This window comes from Natator depressus, chromosome 1 (genome assembly GCF_965152275.1).
Source record: "Natator depressus isolate rNatDep1 chromosome 1, rNatDep2.hap1, whole genome shotgun sequence".
Lineage (NCBI taxonomy): Eukaryota > Metazoa > Chordata > Testudines > Cheloniidae > Natator > Natator depressus.
The window spans coordinates 254,365,337-254,382,494 of NC_134234.1; the positions used below are offsets into that span (position 1 = coordinate 254,365,337).

Here is a 17,158-nt window from a genome sequence, read left to right on the forward strand (position 1 = left end):
GTTCCAGCCTGGACTCCGGCACTGGCACTGGGACCATGGAGAGAGGGAGGAGGAATGTAGTTATATCTGCCCCATCCCATCCCAAATGAGTTAAAAACCAATCAGAGGCTCCTGGCACATGAGACAGCTGAGACCAGGGTCTTACATAAGACCCAAAGCTGAGCCATCCCCAGGCCTCCACTTTCCCCCGCAGATCTCCCCAGGCTGAGCCATCACCTCAACCTGGCTCTCAAACTCCCCCCTCATCCCGCCCCATAACATTACCGACGTTTGTAAACGTTCATTCAATTACTTCATTTCCCTCCGCTATGGTTCAGACGTCACATCTTCCTGGAAATACCACAGGGAAAGCCCGTTCTTCCTGTGTAGAGCAGCCAACCAGGACCAAGATCAGCAACATCACAAGAAAAAACATCTGTTCTCTTACAAGCGACTTCCAGCTCCTTCCCCATGTTCAGCTAAAAAGACCCCTCAAACAACTTGTACTTTTCCCTTCACTAGTAGTTTATTCTCCAATAACTCCTGCACTGTCTTGGAGCTTTGGTAGCTGAGAACATTTTCTATGAAGGATTAGAAATGTCCTACTAATGACAAATCTCACATAGCACCTTTCATCCATAGATCTCAAAGCCCTTTACAAAGGAGGTTGAGCATCATTATCTCCGTCTGACAGATGGAGAAACAGAGGCACTGAGAGTCACTCAGTGGGTGAGTGACTGCACCAGGAATAGAAGCCAGGGCTTCTGGCCTCCCAGACCAGTGGGGCCCCTTGCCTTAACCTGACTGGAGACAGAAAGAAATGATCCTATAAGGGAAATCATCTCAAAGTGCAAAAAAAGTTTTAATAAAACTGAAAACATATATACAAAAGTTCTTGGTAGTTTTCTGTAATGTAAAGCACCATTAAGTCCACAGTACTGTGTGTCTCTGCTACCCTGACACCCCACCCAGTACGCACCAGTGACTCTCTTGAAACCTGGTTTAGCACCAAGGGGCTGAAGCTGGCCCACAAAATGCACATTCCCCTGCCCCCCAATGCATTTTAAGCACCGACCAGCTGCCCCTTTGGAATGTTTGAGCTGGCCCTCGCCCTGCAGAAGTAAACAGTGACATTGGAAAGGGAGGGAGTTCAGAGCTCAGGTCTGGAAGTTATTCAGCATTAGAGATTCCTGCTGCTCTCTGGGGAGACACAAGGACGCCACACACTGTAAATACACAACAGCTGGGTTGGCAGTCTGTGGCTTCTAAAAAGAGAGGGAGAGGAATTCAATTGCTAGTTCCTTCACTCCTAAACCTCACCCCCAGCATGCGGCTCCCTCGCGACTCCCCCAAGCCTGACTCTGGAGTCTTTCCACACTCCGCTGGGCCGGGAAAGGGGAATTCCAGTCTCCATGTTCCTCACACATCATACCCTGGCATTCCATCAGACACACGGGGCCCCTGATAGGACCAACCTTCCTTGGAGGGACCCTGCTTTTCATACCAGTTGTGCTAATGCAAGCGGTTATGAGGGTCATGTGGGGAAGGTCCTGGGACTCGATCCTTTCCCCTCAGCTCCTCATCCCGAGGAAATCAGGGGCAGCAATATGAACAAGAGAGAAACTGGCCTGCAGTGACCTCGAGTTCACCTCTCCTTTTCTTTCCCTCTGATGTCTTTCTGGTGTGAGTTCCGTCCTGTGGAAAACGGACCCAGTGACAGCCTGGCATCTCATCTTTACTGTGTCCTCAGGACACATAGGGTGGGGTTTGCAAAAGCACTCAGAGCTGATTCTGCTGCTAGTGAAGTCAGTGGCAAAGCTCCCTTTGATGTCAGCGGGAGCAGAGCGAGGTCAGCGCTGAGGGCTGCTGAAAACCCCAGCTGTCACGCACAGGCCGTGGCAGCACAAGCTTTGCCGTGCAGCCCTGCCAACATGTCTCACCCGACTGCGAGGGGTGGGCATGTATTTCAGTCTCCGTGGCTTCTCCACTGAGATCACCAGCAAAGGAGACAGTCAGAGGTGGGGACGTTTTTGATGATGCGGACACCTGTTCACTGGGAGCAGGACTGAGATGCCCAACTCACCTTGTACAGGCTACCAAGCAACCACCGGCTATCCCTCTTCCATTGGAGTAGCAGGGAGGTACTGGACAGAAGCTGACCCTGTGCATTAGCAGTAGAAGGTGTTACCTACCACCAGACTCAGCCAGTCCCTCCCCATTGTGTTCTCAAATGGATTGGAGGTGGGATTTTAAAGGAATGATGGTCTCCTAGCAGAGCTGTTCCAGTCATGCCCAGGGGACTGCGGCAGTGGAATCCAGTGGCTGACCACTGGGCTGGATTCTCTTCTCACACCAGCGTGCAGTAGGGGGAACGCTGCTGAAGTCGATAGAATTACATTGGTGTAAATCTGGTGGGGGTGGGGGAGCAGGAGCAGGTCTGCTTTCAGCCTCCAGAAAAGGAACAGTCCAAAGCTGGGATAGCTTTGAACCCGACACGAGAGTTGAGACTGGAGAGCACCCCATGGGAGGCTTGGAGGGGAGCTTTGCTGATGGCCGACAGGGTCTCGCTCTCTTTCAACACTTAGGGCTAGATCCACAGCAGGTGTACCTGGGTGTGACTCTGTTGACTTCAGTGGAGCGACACCGATTTACACCAGCGGAGGATCCGGTCCTCTACATCCCAGATGAGCGACAGTTTCCACAGCCAGGGACTGTACCATCACTCCCTTGCTTTGTATCATTACCTGTGTCCCTACCGCTGTGTTAGGCCGTGGGAAGGCTCACATGGCCTAGCAAGACTAGTGGTGACCTGAGGCACCTTCTATTCAAGGCGAATGGGGCTTTCCTGGAAGCCAATGACACACTTTGAATGAGGATGGCCCTGATTTGGACAGCTGGTGTTTTCTTTCGGGCTCCCTGGTGCCCTCCCACCCCATGACCCTCCCAGGGAACCCCCAGTCCATTTCCTCCCCTGTAGTTTGCAGTGATTGTGGGCAGTGAAAAGAGAGAAGGAGCGAGAGAGAGAGAGAGAGAGAAGGACAGAGAGGGAGGAGGGCGGTCATTCCAGGCTGGGTTTGATCAAGTAGCCGCTGAAGGTGATGTAGATGTCCACATCGTCACTGTAGATGGCGTTCTCCCGCTCCCGCTTGTAGAGGCGCACCCAGACCTCGTCGTTCTCCCGCAGCTCCAGCATGAGGCTCTGGCTCTGCATGATACTGCGGTCGCTGGGCTGGGCGTACAGGATGACCTGCTCCTGGTCGTTGTGCATGACGTGCATGTAGGTCTCCTTGAAGTTCCAGGTGTGGACGTTTAGGCTGAAGTAGTAGAGGCCGGCCGTGTAGCAGTAGAACTTGCCTTTGAACATGTCGAAGTGGCCGTAGAGGTTGACGAAGACGGTGTCGAAGATCAGGGCCTGGTAGCCCTCGCTGCTGTGCAGTGCCTTCTTGCGGCCCACCGAGAAAGCGGCATACTGGTGCTTGCAGGGATCCCCCGGGGCACCCATCTGCCCCTTGCTGCCTTTCTGACCCTGGGAGCCCCGCTCGCCTGGTGCCCCCTCTTTTCCCCATTTCCCTGGAATCCCAGGCTCCCCCCGATCTCCTTTGTCTCCTAGGAAACAAAGCAGAGGGATGCACTCCATGAGATGTGAAAGCTGCCAAGTGAGATGTGAAAGCTGCCAAGCACTGGGCTGTCTTGAGGAGGCCAGGGTTGTGGCCAGAAACTAGAGCTGTATACAGAGAACCTGATTCTTCCCTGTGCAGACACCAGCACAGGTAGTCTGTGCCTTCCCCGTTCAGGGGCTGTGGGGGCCAGTGCAGCCTCCCACACAGGCTAGGGCACCCCTAACTTGTTACCCTGTTTCACAGGCCTCTTTGGGGCTTTGCAGGAATGCAAACTTCCTTGAGCACCGGTTCCCCCGGCCACCCCCTCCCTGCTCTGGCCCCAGAATGCCCCCAGTGCTGGGAGCTGTTCTGGAGGTGGTTCTGAGCACCCCTATGCCTAGCGAGCACAAAGGGGCTGCAGAGCAATGATGAACTGGGTCCAAAGAGCAGAATCTCCCATTCGGTGCCAGGACTCACCATGCATGCACATCCTATGCATTAAGCACAGCTGAGATTCAAATGGGGACCCTTGAGGAAGTAGCTGATCTGCACTGGGGAGCCACCCCCATTCCACCCTGAGCTAAGCCAGCAGGAGCTGCCTGGAGCAGGTCTTGGCTGGAAGTCACACTTTGCAAATATGAGTGTTGGGGTGTTCATGCAAGCATCCTCCTAGCTGCCTGGGGAGAAAAGTGAATGTTAGGGCTCACGTCATTCCCCTCCTCCCTCTCCCAGATGACATGAGATCCATTAGCCTTCCCTGCACAGGACATTAGTGCTGGCACTGTGTCTTTGTTAACAGCACACCCTCTCCTTCTTCCTGGCTGGGGAAAGACCCGCTGCTCCCTCCCTCTGCACTGCAGGACAGCTTGATCCTGAAGTCTGCTCCCTCCCTCTGCACTGCAGGACAGCTTGATCCTGAAGTAGGTTCAGATTGGCAAGAGGCAACTGCTGATGCTTCTCCCCCAGTGGCAATAAACAGGAGCCAGTGGAAAGCAGGCGAAGACGTGGCTCCCCTGAATTCAGAGGCTACAGCAGGACAACTGCTGGGTTCAGGGGAAAACCAGCATTCTACAGGCTGATTGCACCTCTCTGGTGACATGAGCCTAAGTCTACACGTACCAGCATGGGCACATTCCCTTGATAATGACAGACAACTAGACGTCCATCAGTCGGGACATCAGGAACTGGATATGCTGGGGCATGCCCTTCAGTCTGGCAACTGGGAGTTTGATGGGTATAACTGATGCACTGGCTATGCTAGCATGTACCAGTTGCCCTTCTGTATGGTGACACTGAAGTCACTGGTAGTCTGTGGGCACTGGTATGCCAGCACAGAACCTTACCTTTCACTAGGGTGAAGCTGGTTCCCAAGCAGACCTTGGGTCCCAGGCACACCGGCTTGGCACTTACCCTTCAGTATGGTGATGTTGATGTATGGACGCACCTCCGGCATTGGGTACAGGGACGAATGGCGTCCGGCAGGGCCGGGGGTGATCTCTGAGGAGCCACGGGAATCCAGTGGGTCGCAGCAGCGTCTGCAGCCATTTGGGAGGGTTGTTGCTTCTTTGGGATCGGGCTCATCGGCAGGTGCCCCAAATACAAACAGAGGGAGCACAAGGAAGGCCACGCGAGCTCGTAGCTGAATCATTACCATAGTGACCTGGAAGACATGAGCCAGTAAGAGAGAGAGACAGAAGAAGGGGATGACTGAGCCAAGGCAGAGGCCAACATGAAAGGGCAGGGCACTGCACCTCCATTCTCTGTGGCTAAAGCCAGTTCATTTCATCGCGGGAACAGAGAGGGAAAGAAGGAGACAGAAAGACAGAGTTAGTAACTGTTCTGTAGAGAGCTGCTACTTTGGAATCTAATACATGGCTGTCCCTGGAGGGCTAAGGCTGCAGTCCAAGCCTCAGTGGTGTCACTGCTAGGGCATGCCTGACTCCCTGGAGCCCTGGCACTAAGAGGAGGCCTGTCCTCCAGAACCTACAGCACCAGCGCCCACAGTGCAACCAGTGGAACCCAGGGCACCAGCGCCTGGGGATTCAATCTTCAGGCTGCAATAAAAGGAGAAGAGGCAAATCCAGAAGCCCCTGGTGAGGAAAACAAACTCAGGTCTGAGGTTAGCTCTGCGATAAGGGTCGTGACCTTACAACACTAAAAACATCCTGCTTGGGCCATTTTCTCACCTCATACAGCTGGCAAAGCCGAAACCATACCTACTTCTGAGCTGATGCCCTGACATATCAGGGGGGGAAAGCACATTACCAGGGTATTCCTGAGCGGTCTGCTGCTATCAGGACGGACAGGAGATCTTGTAGGGGAACGATAAACCTGTTAGCTCATAGGAGCCTCAAATCACTTTCTAACCTTGCGGGAGGGTCCCAGACAAACTTCTTGGGGCTCACTCAGCAATGGGTATTTTCTTTCATTGGAGCCTTGCCCTAAATCCCATTAGAGAGCATCTAGCCAGCTCACGCCCCAGTGGGTACTGTTCCACCACGGCCAAGGTCACAAGGTGCGGCCTGGTGATCCGCTCACAGGACTAGAAACCGCATGCTGCTGAGTCCTCCCCACTGACTGAGTCTGTGACCTTGGCCCAAGTCACTTCCCCCCTCTCTGCAGCTCAGCCCCCCGTGGGGGAGTAGCAATATTTACATGCGGGGGGGCGGGAGCGGCGTTGGAGGCTTAGTTAGCAGTGGCCAGCTTCTGCTCTCAGCGGCACGAAGCCTGGGGCAGGCAGCCGAGGGTCACCTCTGGCCCTGCGGCGCTCCCACAGCAGGAGCCTTCCGAGGGGCAGCGCAGGAGGGGCCGTGTGGTTGCTCAGCCCCGCCTGGCCGCGCCTACGCCGGAGCGCGGGGGGGGGAGGGGGGCGCAAAGGGCCCCGGCGAGCCGCGCTTGCGATCCAACCCGCAGCCCTCGCCCCCGGCTCACCCTGGAGGAGAGGCGACAGGCCGCCGGCGGAAGGGTCCCCGGGCGCTGCGAGCCGCTCACGCCCCGCTGCTGGCCGGGCAGCCTCTGCTGGCGCCGCCCGCCCCGAGTCGCAGGGCGCGGGGAGCTCACTCGCTCGCTGCTGCCAAAGGCACCGCAAACCGCTGGCTTCGGCGCAGAGCCGGTCTGCGCCTCCCTCCCCGCCCCCGGCGCGCCCCCTTCTCCCCGCACCGCCGCCTTTAACCCTTGCGTGCGGCTGGGGAAGGTTGGAAAGCGAGGAGACCCCCCCCCTCGCCCCAGCCCCAGCCCCGGGCCCTGCCTTCAAGCCCCCCGGGGGCAGTGGCAGCAGCAGCAGCTCCCTGCTCGGGTTTGACGCGCACAGGGGGTGTCCCTCGGGAGCAGGGGTATTGGGCAAGTCCCCATCCATCACTTGCCCTTCTGGCCGAGACAGTCCCTCCAGGCCTGACCTTTCCCTGCCAGCCCCCTCTGCTCTGCTGCGGCACAGCGGCCCCCGAGCCCTGCACAAACATCCCCCCCACCCCAGCATGACCCCCTCCTCGCTACTGGCCTGCCCATGCATTAGCCCCCCTGCTGCCACTGGGGCAGAGCTGATGCTCACCCCCAGCCCCTACTGGGTGGCTAGGGCAGGCTTTCCCCAGTGTTCCCTCCTCTGCTCCATTCCTTACAGCGCCTCCTATTGACTGGGGCAGGGATCTGTCTCTTCCCTGTTTTGGTTCCCTCTCTGGCACGCGAGTCATGTCCTCTGCCTGAAATCTTGCCCAGAAAGGGCGTCTCCAGCTGGAAACGCTCTGGAACGTGACCTTGCTGGGGAAAGCCCACGCCACCAACTCTTCCCCAGCTAGCGCTCTCGAGCCAGGTGTGTACGTGGCTCTTTGTAGCCAGCCCTGGGCTAGCTCATCATGCCATCTGCAATGGGCCTTATGTGATGGGCCTGGGGCCGAGATGCCGTGCTGTTGCAGGGTTCCCTTTACCCTCAATTCCCCATGCAGCTAAGCCAGAGGCCTTCCAGGCTCCTTCTCTAGTCAGACCTGGCTCAGGCCTGGGGATGGACAGCCAGGGGTGAGCAAAGCGATTTCCCCTCCACCCTGTGAGCATAAGTGTCGACTCAGCAGGTTTGCTCCGCTCCTGTAATTCCAGAGGGAAGCTGGAGAATGTTTAACAGGCCATGGGAGCCTGAGGAAAGGAAAAGTTTTTCCAATTTGTTTAGTTTGGGAGTCAGAGGCGGTTACAGCCGGCTCGCTTCCCGAGGAGTAGCTGTGGCTTGGCAAGAACCCCAGCACCACTGGTAAAGCAAACGGAAAGTCTGGGGAAATACGTGCAGAGAGCGTGGGGCAAAGGAGGGAGGGGGAGCACTGGAGATGTTATTGCCCTGCCTACTCTACTGGAACCCCCACAAGTGAACGCACATAGACACATGCCCCTTTCGTCCCAGCCGGCAGGGTGGACTCACCAGGGCAGAGGTGCTCTTGAGCAATTCACAACAGTACTCCTGACTTCTAATCCAGGTTCTGCCATGGACCTGCCTGGTCACCTCTCTGTGCCTCAGTTTCCCCATATGTAAAATGGGGATGCTAGGCCAAATTCCCTGCTCATGGAGTTGTGCTAGTTGATAGTGACAGAGATTATGACCCTGAATTGGCTACCTCCCATATCTAGTGGTGAGGCTTAATTAGTTAATTTTTTGTAGAATGCTAAACATTATTATTCTTAGGGTTGGGAGCCTACTGCGGGGTGTGAAAGTGAAGCCACAGCACTGAGTGAATATGACGGCAGAGCCAGTCTCCGAGTCATCTTGGCCTAGCTCAGGGGTAGGCAACCTGTGGCACGCGAGCTGATTTTCAGTGGCACTCACAGTGCCTGGGTCCTGGCCACCGGGCCGGGGGGCTCTGCATTTTAATATAATTTTAAATGAAGCTTCTTAAACGTTTTTAAAACCTTATTTACTTTACATACAACAATAGTTTAGTTATATATTATAGACTTACAGAAAGAGGCCTTCTAAAAATGTTTAAATGTATTACTGGCACGCGAAACCTTAAATTAGAGTGAATAAATGAAGACTCGGCACCCCATTTCTGAAAGGTTGCTGACCCCTCGCCTAGCTCATCTGGGAGCTATTGACTATTTCCAAGTAAGATATTTTCCAGCCCCTTTTGCAGCTTAGCACCTTATCTATGGGAGACATTTTTCCTTGGAGCAGTGGGAGAAGGTTGGCTTCCATCTTCTCTCCAGTGTTCTCGCTACACTCTTGTGAGCTAGCAGGGTGGGTGAAAACACAGTTTACATGGGCTATTTTATCATCTGATCAAGAGCACATGGGGAATCCACAGGGCTTTGCGCTCGCGCACACATATGCTTTCTCTCTGCCTTGAAGCCAACCCAGGAAAGCTCTTGCCAGATTGGATTCCAGTACTCTCTGCTGAAGTGCAGCTGCTCCCCCGCCCCCCACTGGACAAAACCTGGAGGGTGAAAGAAATGAGCTTCCCCACTGTCCCCTTCATTACATTGTCCCTCCCCACCCATCACATGCACATGACTCCTAACCTATCTACAGAGACTGACCTCTGCCCTGTCTCCCGGCCACCCATCCCCTGCAAGTGGCCCCTAACCCATTGAGAAGGACTACTGTCCCCTCCCCTGCACTGACCCCTTCCTGGCCTAATCACAGGAGCTCCTCCAACCCCCTGCAGTCCAAGCACCTCACGCACAAACACACGCTTCCTTGCATCATCCACTGTCACTGAGCAGAGCTGGCTCTTTCTCTAGGCTAGAGGCATTATGCATATCTGGAGGAAGGCAAATAGCCCCTTCCCACTTCTTCCCAGCCACTTATCCTTTATCATTAAGTAGCTTTTCTATTTCCACCCCTTCCCACTCTCCAGGTGCTTTGCCTTGCAAGTGGAAGACAGGGAACCCCTTACCTCTGAACCCCTTAAGAGAGGTCCTGCACTGAGCTACGTGTATCCTCAGCTGCTCCTTGTTAGCACTGCAAGAAGAGCCCGTGAGAGGAGGCCCAGCTGATTGAAACCAGCTGCTGGCCAAGGGCTCTTATGTAATTACTGTCTTTTCCATCCTCCCTTGGAGGAGGGTCTGGTCCTTTGTGAGTCCCTCCCTCATGCTCTGGACTGTACCAGGCTAAGCAATCTCCCGCCTTTCTTCCCCCCCCCCCCCCGCTCCCCGCCTCCATTACTTGTTCAACTCAACAGCTGATTCCCCTTTTAGAGCAGGGCCTACTCCTTAGAAGCAGAGCCAGCTCTGTCCTGGAAAGGAGTGAGTGCTTTCTAATAGTCAGTGCAGGGAGTTGTTAGTCCTCTGTTATCTTCCCAGCCCTGCCACTGACTCACTGTGTTACAGGCAAGTCACTTAGGCTCTCCTGGCCTTAGTGAAATGGGCCAATAGGCCAAGATATTGAAAAATGACCAGTCATTTTAGGTGCTTGAATATTTGGGTACCCAAAAGACACCATAAAGGGTCCTGATTGTCAGGAAGTGCTGAGCTCCTGCTCTCTGACAACCAGGCCCCTTTAAGGCAGCTCAGGTTGGGCCCCCAGAATTACTAGTCACATCTGATCATCTCAGCCCTAATTCTTACCTTGCAGGGGTGTTATGAGGCTAAATTACTTTGTGTTAGTAGACCCTCCGAGGCCTGTGTTTTATGCACCCAGTGCAGTGCCACCCACAGCTCTGCCGGAGGATGAATTAAGGCTAGATGGAGCCTGAAATGACAGCGAAGGAGAGCCCCAGACTGGTCCATGTCCTAGGGAGGGCAGCTGCAGGATTTTAGAGCGCCTTTGGAAAATGTGAAGCACAGCCTGCGTCCATGTTTGCTTCTGCTTTCGTCTGTTCTTCCTGTGCAGCAGCTCAGCGCGAATGCACTTGCTTCGTGGTGCACAGGCGGTGACATTGCACCCCTGCGTCTGCCCCATTTGCAGGGCCTTTCGCCCAGGCCCCCCCAGCGAGGAGCACATTAAAGTCACCTAAATGAGAGGGGTCTCACAGATAGCTGGAGTGCAGGGCTGGTTTGGGTTGCCATCTAAGCCGTTTGCTCAGTCCTGGCTCTTCACACAGGGGTCTCATTTGCTCACATGACCCACTCTCCTCCCACTCGCCTCATGCCCAGCCCCACAGTCAGCTGCCCTGCACAATTCCACATTTTCAGAGTGGAGGAGACTGGGCCCCTCCCAGCACAGGGCGCCTCCAGGTGGGGAGACCCCACTTCTGCAGGACAGAACTACCCACCTCCCACCCTGAGGAAATATTCTGCATGCTCTGTGTTGGGCAGCACGTGTGGTAACGTTATCCTGGCCACCGCTAGGAACTGTCTGCAAGGGAGTAATGGGAATCTCACGTTTTGGGCCTTGCTCACCCCTACTCCTGCCCCCTCAAATCTGCCTTGACAGCTGTGCTGGGAACTGGGCAGCCCCTGACATTGCGGGGGGGGGGGGGGGCAGGTGTAGCAGGATAGGGGCCAATGTGAGCAAATAGCTCCCCCTGCAGGAGAAACGGGGAGCAGCACTTACAGTCACGATTAGACTTTCTCTCTGCTTCAAGCCTTGTCCACACTGGCATGTTCTGGGCCCGGTTGTGAGCCGGAAGTGCAGCTGCCTGTCTTGGCAATGCTATAAGTCTTCTTCGCATGGGGCCCAGCCCAAATCCCACTATGGTCAGTGGAAAGACTACCACTTATTGCAGTGAGTGTCGGATGAAGCCATGGTGCCCAAGCAGTTTAGCCCTGCCTACTGCAGGCCTTAAAAACATGGGTGCGGCTGTACCTATGGCCGACAACAGGCACAGAATGTGCTAGGCAAGGTGTCTTCCTGTACTACAGCCCCTTGCTCCTCACTTAACTGGAGATGCTGATATAACACCATTTGCAGGGAACAGGATGTGTTGCAAGCGTGTTTCTAAATGCCTGCATAGGCACCATACGTGAGTTAGCATGCACATATAGGCTTTGAGCAGGGGGTTGGACTAGATGACCTCCTGAGGTCCCTTCCAACCCTGATATTCTATGATTCTATGATATGTTTTTACATGTATTCATCTGCGTGTATATTTTTAGGGTTGCATTTGTGTCCCACAGGGAGAGTGTATACTTGTTAGATGGTACCTGTTACGCTGAGCGTGCATGTGTTTAGATGGGCGCTGCGTCTGTGTTTCTGTGCCGGGGGTTTTGTGTGTCTGGGTGTGAGATCTGTGCAAGGTGGGTGCCTTATGTTTGCATATTTGAAGCTTGGGAAGGCAAAGAACACTAAGTTTTCATGAGCAAATATTTGCATATTTTCCCCTCGTTCAAGCAGATAAAGGGTTTCAGTTCGCTATTGCATTCCCCAGGAGAGCAGGGAGCATCTAATCTGTTCACATCTCTCTGCATTTTTATCTGTTTGGTTCTCCTGCATCAAGAACTGTTTAGAAACCACCCCCAGCCTGCAGCCTTGACCCATGCTCCAAACAATTCAGAAGCGAAGGCACATGCCATGTGCCTGCGTGGGTTTGCCATTCACCTTATCAGAGCTGCTGTTTTACCATACGGATCGTGTAAACAATGGCTTCCTGAAAATAGCTGAGAAGGATATCAAGTGCAGGCTGTGCTGCTGTAACGTGCCCTCCCCTCAGTGAGGTTGAACCCCTCCACGTGGCCCTTTTCATCTCTGCAAAGTTCTCTTCAACAAAGTTACAGCAGCAGGGTATGGTCGAGCAGAGAATAGGTACAGCTCAGTGATTGTGTGGGTGCAGACTGTGGCTTAGTGGGGGTACATAGGGTGTTGTGTTGTGAGTATATTTTCAAGGTCAGTAATCAGAGCCCGGCTTTAAATACACACACACATGCGCGTGCTGGCGAGCACACACACACACATTCTTGCAGTGCCAGCAGAACGGGGTCCTTTTATTTCTAAGCACCCTGACTATGATCAAATACAGGCAGGAAAGAGGCATTGCAGGGGCTGCTGGAAGAGCTGTGGCCTCTGCTAGACTTGCAGCTCTAGTCTCTACGTGATAAGAATGAAACCCTTTGTGTGGCGGAGGGTTTGATGGCACCCTTATCTCTGTGTCTCTGCAGCCAGAATAGAAAAATCCATTTCCACGTCTGATTAGAACAAATCCCCCTGAACATGTCCAGAATTCAACTAGGTGCTGTGCATGACTTCAGCCCCTATCGTTCCCAGAGCCAGCCCACTGCAGGGCCCAAACCAAAAGGGATGCACAGGGCCAGCCACATGAATGCAATTTGCACACGGCAACACAAGCAGACTGCAGCTGTGAACTCAGCAGTGGGAGGAGCAGGGGCAGGTAGGGCTGTGGGATAGAACTAGCTGACATTTTTCACTCCCCTTCTCCCTCAATGAAAACCAGCCTTTTCATCAACAAGGGAAAATTCTGCAGACAATTTTTGGTTTTAATTTTTTTTCTGACTTTTTGATGAAAAAAGTAAAAAAAAAAAAAAAAAAAGATTTGTTTTTCATTTTCTATTTGTTTTCTCCGCCCCCCTTCCCCCCCCATTTTGCAACTGGAAAAAAGGGGGGAAACGAGGAGGGAAAGGTAGAAAACGTGGGAGGGCGAACTTGTTTCCATGCAAAAATTAGAACGTGTTGCAATTTTTCACGAAATAGCTTGAAAAAATAAAAACGGTTGAACATTTCCCCCCAAACATACCATTTTTCAACCAGCTCCATGTTGGGAGACAAAGATCGGCCTTTCCAGTGGGCACTCTGAGTCCCGTCTGCAGGGCTGAGCAGCCTAGTGTTTCTGCACCTAGGGTTGCAGGCAAAAATGTCTTTGAGGTTTCATTCCTGATCTCTTGTAGCAGAGAGGGCTGCAGAGGTTGACCATGAGTTCCCCCTAATCCATGAACCTGGCAAAGGGTTTCTACTTCATCCTATGGCCCAGGTGGCATTCATAGTACATTGCTAATATAATCGACAGCCAGGGATCCCTCCCTCCCTAAGGCAGGAACTAGAGCAGTCATGTAGCCAGTCTAAAAGGAGATGGGAAACCTTCATGTGTCTGCTCTCCATGTACTCTGAGCTGCCTCTCTCCTGCTGTGTCCTCTCCTGGCTGCTACACTCATTCCACTCACTGCTCAAAAATAAGCCATCAGCTGTCTCCCTTCCCAGAAGTCCAATGCCATCTTCACTACTGTCTTCCAGCAGTCCTTTCTGCTTCAGAATTACCCAGCATTGCCCTTGCTGTGATACCACCTAATAGCAGGATCAAGACATCTACCTATTTACCTCTCATAATGACAGGTTTCAGAGTAGCAGCCGTGTTAGTCTGTATTTGCAAAAAGAAAAGGAGGACTTGTGGCACCTTAGAGACTAACCAATTTATTTGAGCATAAGCTTTCGTGAGCTACAGCTCACTTCATAAGCTTATGCTCAAATAAATTGGTTAGTCTCTAAGGTGCCACTAGTACTCCTTTTCTATTTACCTCTATCATTGTGGAATCTAGGCCCTTTCCTCTCCAGTACCTGTTGCCTCTTACACCATGCCATAGACGGGAGCTCTGGAAGTTCGTCATGGTTTGGTGGGGATCTCATGATCCTGTCTCTTCCTGGTGACCAGATGACAGCTGGAATTCTTTCCACAGTCAGAATGGCCTTTTTGGCTAGCCACTGAGATTGGCTAACTCCCTGCAATTGCTGTGGGTTTGCTCCTTAGACTGCAGACTGCATTAGAGTCCATGAGAGTGTATCTCTGCATGGATTGAGCCTCCAAAGATATAGGAGAAAGGAGGAGACATGAAGAGTCACCACAACAAGTGATTTACAAGGAAAGAGATCAGATACTAAGGCCCTGAAATCTCACGTTGTGATATATACCTATCTTTATATGTGCACCCCTTTCCCGGCCAAGCAAAGGGAATGCATTTCACCAAAGAGAGTCTTGCAATATCTGGCACAAGGGTGGATGCTTCAGGAATCAGAAAAGGGGATTTGTGGGGATTACTCTTTACTCATGGATTGTCTGGTACCAAGACACTGGGTTCAAAGAGAAGAAACGATGGGCCTGGGGTGGGGGGAGGGTTATTACTCACAGAGAGTCCAGTGCTGGGACTGCAGGGTTAGGGGTATCAGCCCCAACCCCACCCCCAGTCACAGACAATCCAGCACCAAGACAGCTGGGTCACTATCTGTTAACCCTCCCTGACAGCCAGTCCAGCTGGAAGACACCCACCCTAGTACACTCCTTGCCCAGCCCTGGCTGCTTTCGCTGGGCTTGGGTATCCCCACAGTGACCAACAAGTTCTCATTTAGCCACATATTGATTCTGAGTGAATTTGTTCCTCAGGAACGTGATTCCATTGTGCAGCTGATCTTACCATTCAAGCCTGCTTTCTCTGCTGTTCCCACTGCATTTTTCTACCCTGGCTTCAAATCTGTTCTGTGTTTTTGGTCTTGTGGCTGCTCCCTACGATGATACAACTAGCCCCTCACAGTCTCGCCCCCCTCCCTCTCGGAGGTGCCCCTTGAACTGAAAAGTATTTCTGCCCCAGAGAGACACCATTTACACATCCCGCAGGATCTTCCTTATCTCTTGGAGCACTTTCTCCTTTTGGCTGGTCTTTAACACACACACGCCCACGCTGCCTCCAATTTCCCCAAAGCCGCCCCTGGAGGAAGGTGCCCAGAATCCTACCGAAGACTCTGGATTTAAAGTCGCTCTTACTGATCACTGTATCTTAGCAACAGCATTTATAGAAAAGTTCAAGATATGGGGAGAGGCATTTATCAGAACCTGCAGGAATGGAGCAAGGGAGAGGGAGAGATGCTCACACATACACCCCCATATGTAGCCACCTCTCCACCACACACATGCAGATAAATCCACCTTCGTACCCATGCGCACCCACCCCTATACAGATACCCCACGGACACTGCCAGAGACAAATCAACCCCCTGCACCCATACAGACACCCCACAGAGACAATCGACCCCCTGCACCTGTACAGACACCCCACGGACACCGCCAGAGACAAATCAACCCCCTGCACCTGTACAGACACCCCCACAGAGACACCCAAAGACAAATCAACCCCTGCACCTGTACAAACACCCCCACAGAGACAAAATCAATCCTTGTACCTGTACAAAATCCTCACATACACACACCCATGGAAAAAACAGTCCCGAACCCCTGTACACACACACACAAATCTGCCCACCATACATATATATGGGCATTACCATATTCTCAAAAATTCACACCCTCACTCCCAGTATGGTTGCCAACTTTCCAATTTTTTAAAAACCAGACACTACAGCCCCCTCCCAGTCGCTCGCTCCACTCTCCCATGGGACTCGTCTGCCACCTGCAGAGCGGGCTGGGAGGAGCTGACGTGGAGCCTGCCTGCTTTCCCAGTTGGGGCATGGCAGGGCAGGGGGCAATCAGGAGCCCAGCAGAGGGGGGTGTCAGTCCCTAGAGCAAGAGTGAGGGGACATGGGAGGGTGGAGGGGAGCGGTTGGTTACCAGAGCGAGGGGCCATAGAACGCTGGGGCCCAGCTGGGAAGGCGGTACATACCTCCTCTTCCCCGGAGCTGGGAGCCAGTTCCTAAGCTTCTCTCCAGTCCATCAACTGAGCTTCTCCAGCAGCAGCTGCTCTTCCCACCCACCCGGCAGCGGAGGCTGGTCAGTGCGGTAACCGGACTTTTGGTGTCCGGTCAGCAGTACTGACCAGACACTGCACAGGTCCTCTTTTGACTGGACTTTCCAGTCGAAAACCAGCCACCTGGCAACCCTAACTCCCACATAGCTGCCCCCCTGCCCACAGACACCCCCGTTTTTCACACATGTGCCCTCATCCTCCCAGCACAATCATACGCACACCACACAGACTGATCCTTTGAAATTGTTCATGGGGTCCTAAATCTTTATGTCTATTCGTGATAAGATGGAGGAGGGTGGTGGAAATTATAGCTTGCAGAACGCCCTGCCCCCAACCCGTGGCCTCTTGGTCTTCTTCAGTCATCCACCAGGGCACAATAACACCATGAAACCCTGGGATCTCAAGATGGGGAAGAGTGTGTCTCATACTCTGCCCCACTGTCCTAAACCAGCCCTATCAGAACAGTCTGCAGGTGGGACATGAGAACCCTTTAAAGAACCAGGATATTCCATGCAGTTGAGACGGTATCAGGTCATACAGGAGGTGGGGAGCTGTCCCCAAGAGATACTAGAGCAGCTGGGGAGGACACGGGGGAGGGATAGCTCAGTGGTTTGTGCATTGGCCTGCTAAACCCAGGGCTGTAAGTTCAATCCTTGAGGGGGCCATTTAGGGATCAGGGCAAAAATTGGGGATTGGTCCTGCTTTGAGCAGGGGGTTGGACTAGATGACTTCCTGAGGTCCCTTCCAACCCTGATATTCTATGATTCTGTGACAGCCCTAGGGGGCAGACTTTATGTGTTTGTTGAGGGGTGGGAATTGTTCCCATGATCCTGCCCCAGCGTGTCTGGTTCCCATGGACACTGGAACAACTTGGGCAGTGACGAGGGCATTAGAGTAATTGGCAACCACTCGTAATACTCTATGTGGGTTATAGGGGGATTCAGTGCTGGACTCCTCTCTGCAGCTCCCCACCCCCGTCTGCCCTTATCCGGTCCCCCTTCCGAGCCCAGCCCAGATGCTGTTGCCCC

General features: G+C 53.3%; 1 protein-coding gene across 3 annotated transcripts; it reads right to left on the bottom strand.

Moving 5' to 3' along the window:
* Positions 1 to 870: 870 nt before the first annotated feature.
* Positions 871 to 9,602, bottom strand: C1QTNF6 (C1q and TNF related 6). 3 transcript variants are annotated; one of them, XM_074949997.1, is made up of 3 exons: positions 9,449 to 9,602; positions 4,989 to 5,238; positions 871 to 3,585 (listed from the first exon to the last, which is right to left on the bottom strand). In XM_074949997.1, exons 2-3 carry the CDS (start codon positions 5,230 to 5,232, stop codon positions 3,038 to 3,040), a joined length of 792 nt encoding a protein of 263 aa, XP_074806098.1. In that variant the 5' UTR covers positions 5,233 to 5,238; positions 9,449 to 9,602; the 3' UTR covers positions 871 to 3,037. The 3 variants fall into 3 exon arrangements, with proteins under 3 accessions (XP_074806098.1, XP_074806114.1, XP_074806107.1); XM_074950013.1 differs by lacking the exon at positions 9,449 to 9,602 and adding an exon at positions 6,510 to 6,665; XM_074950006.1 differs by lacking the exon at positions 9,449 to 9,602 and adding an exon at positions 6,234 to 6,253.
* Positions 9,603 to 17,158: the final 7,556 nt, after the last annotated feature.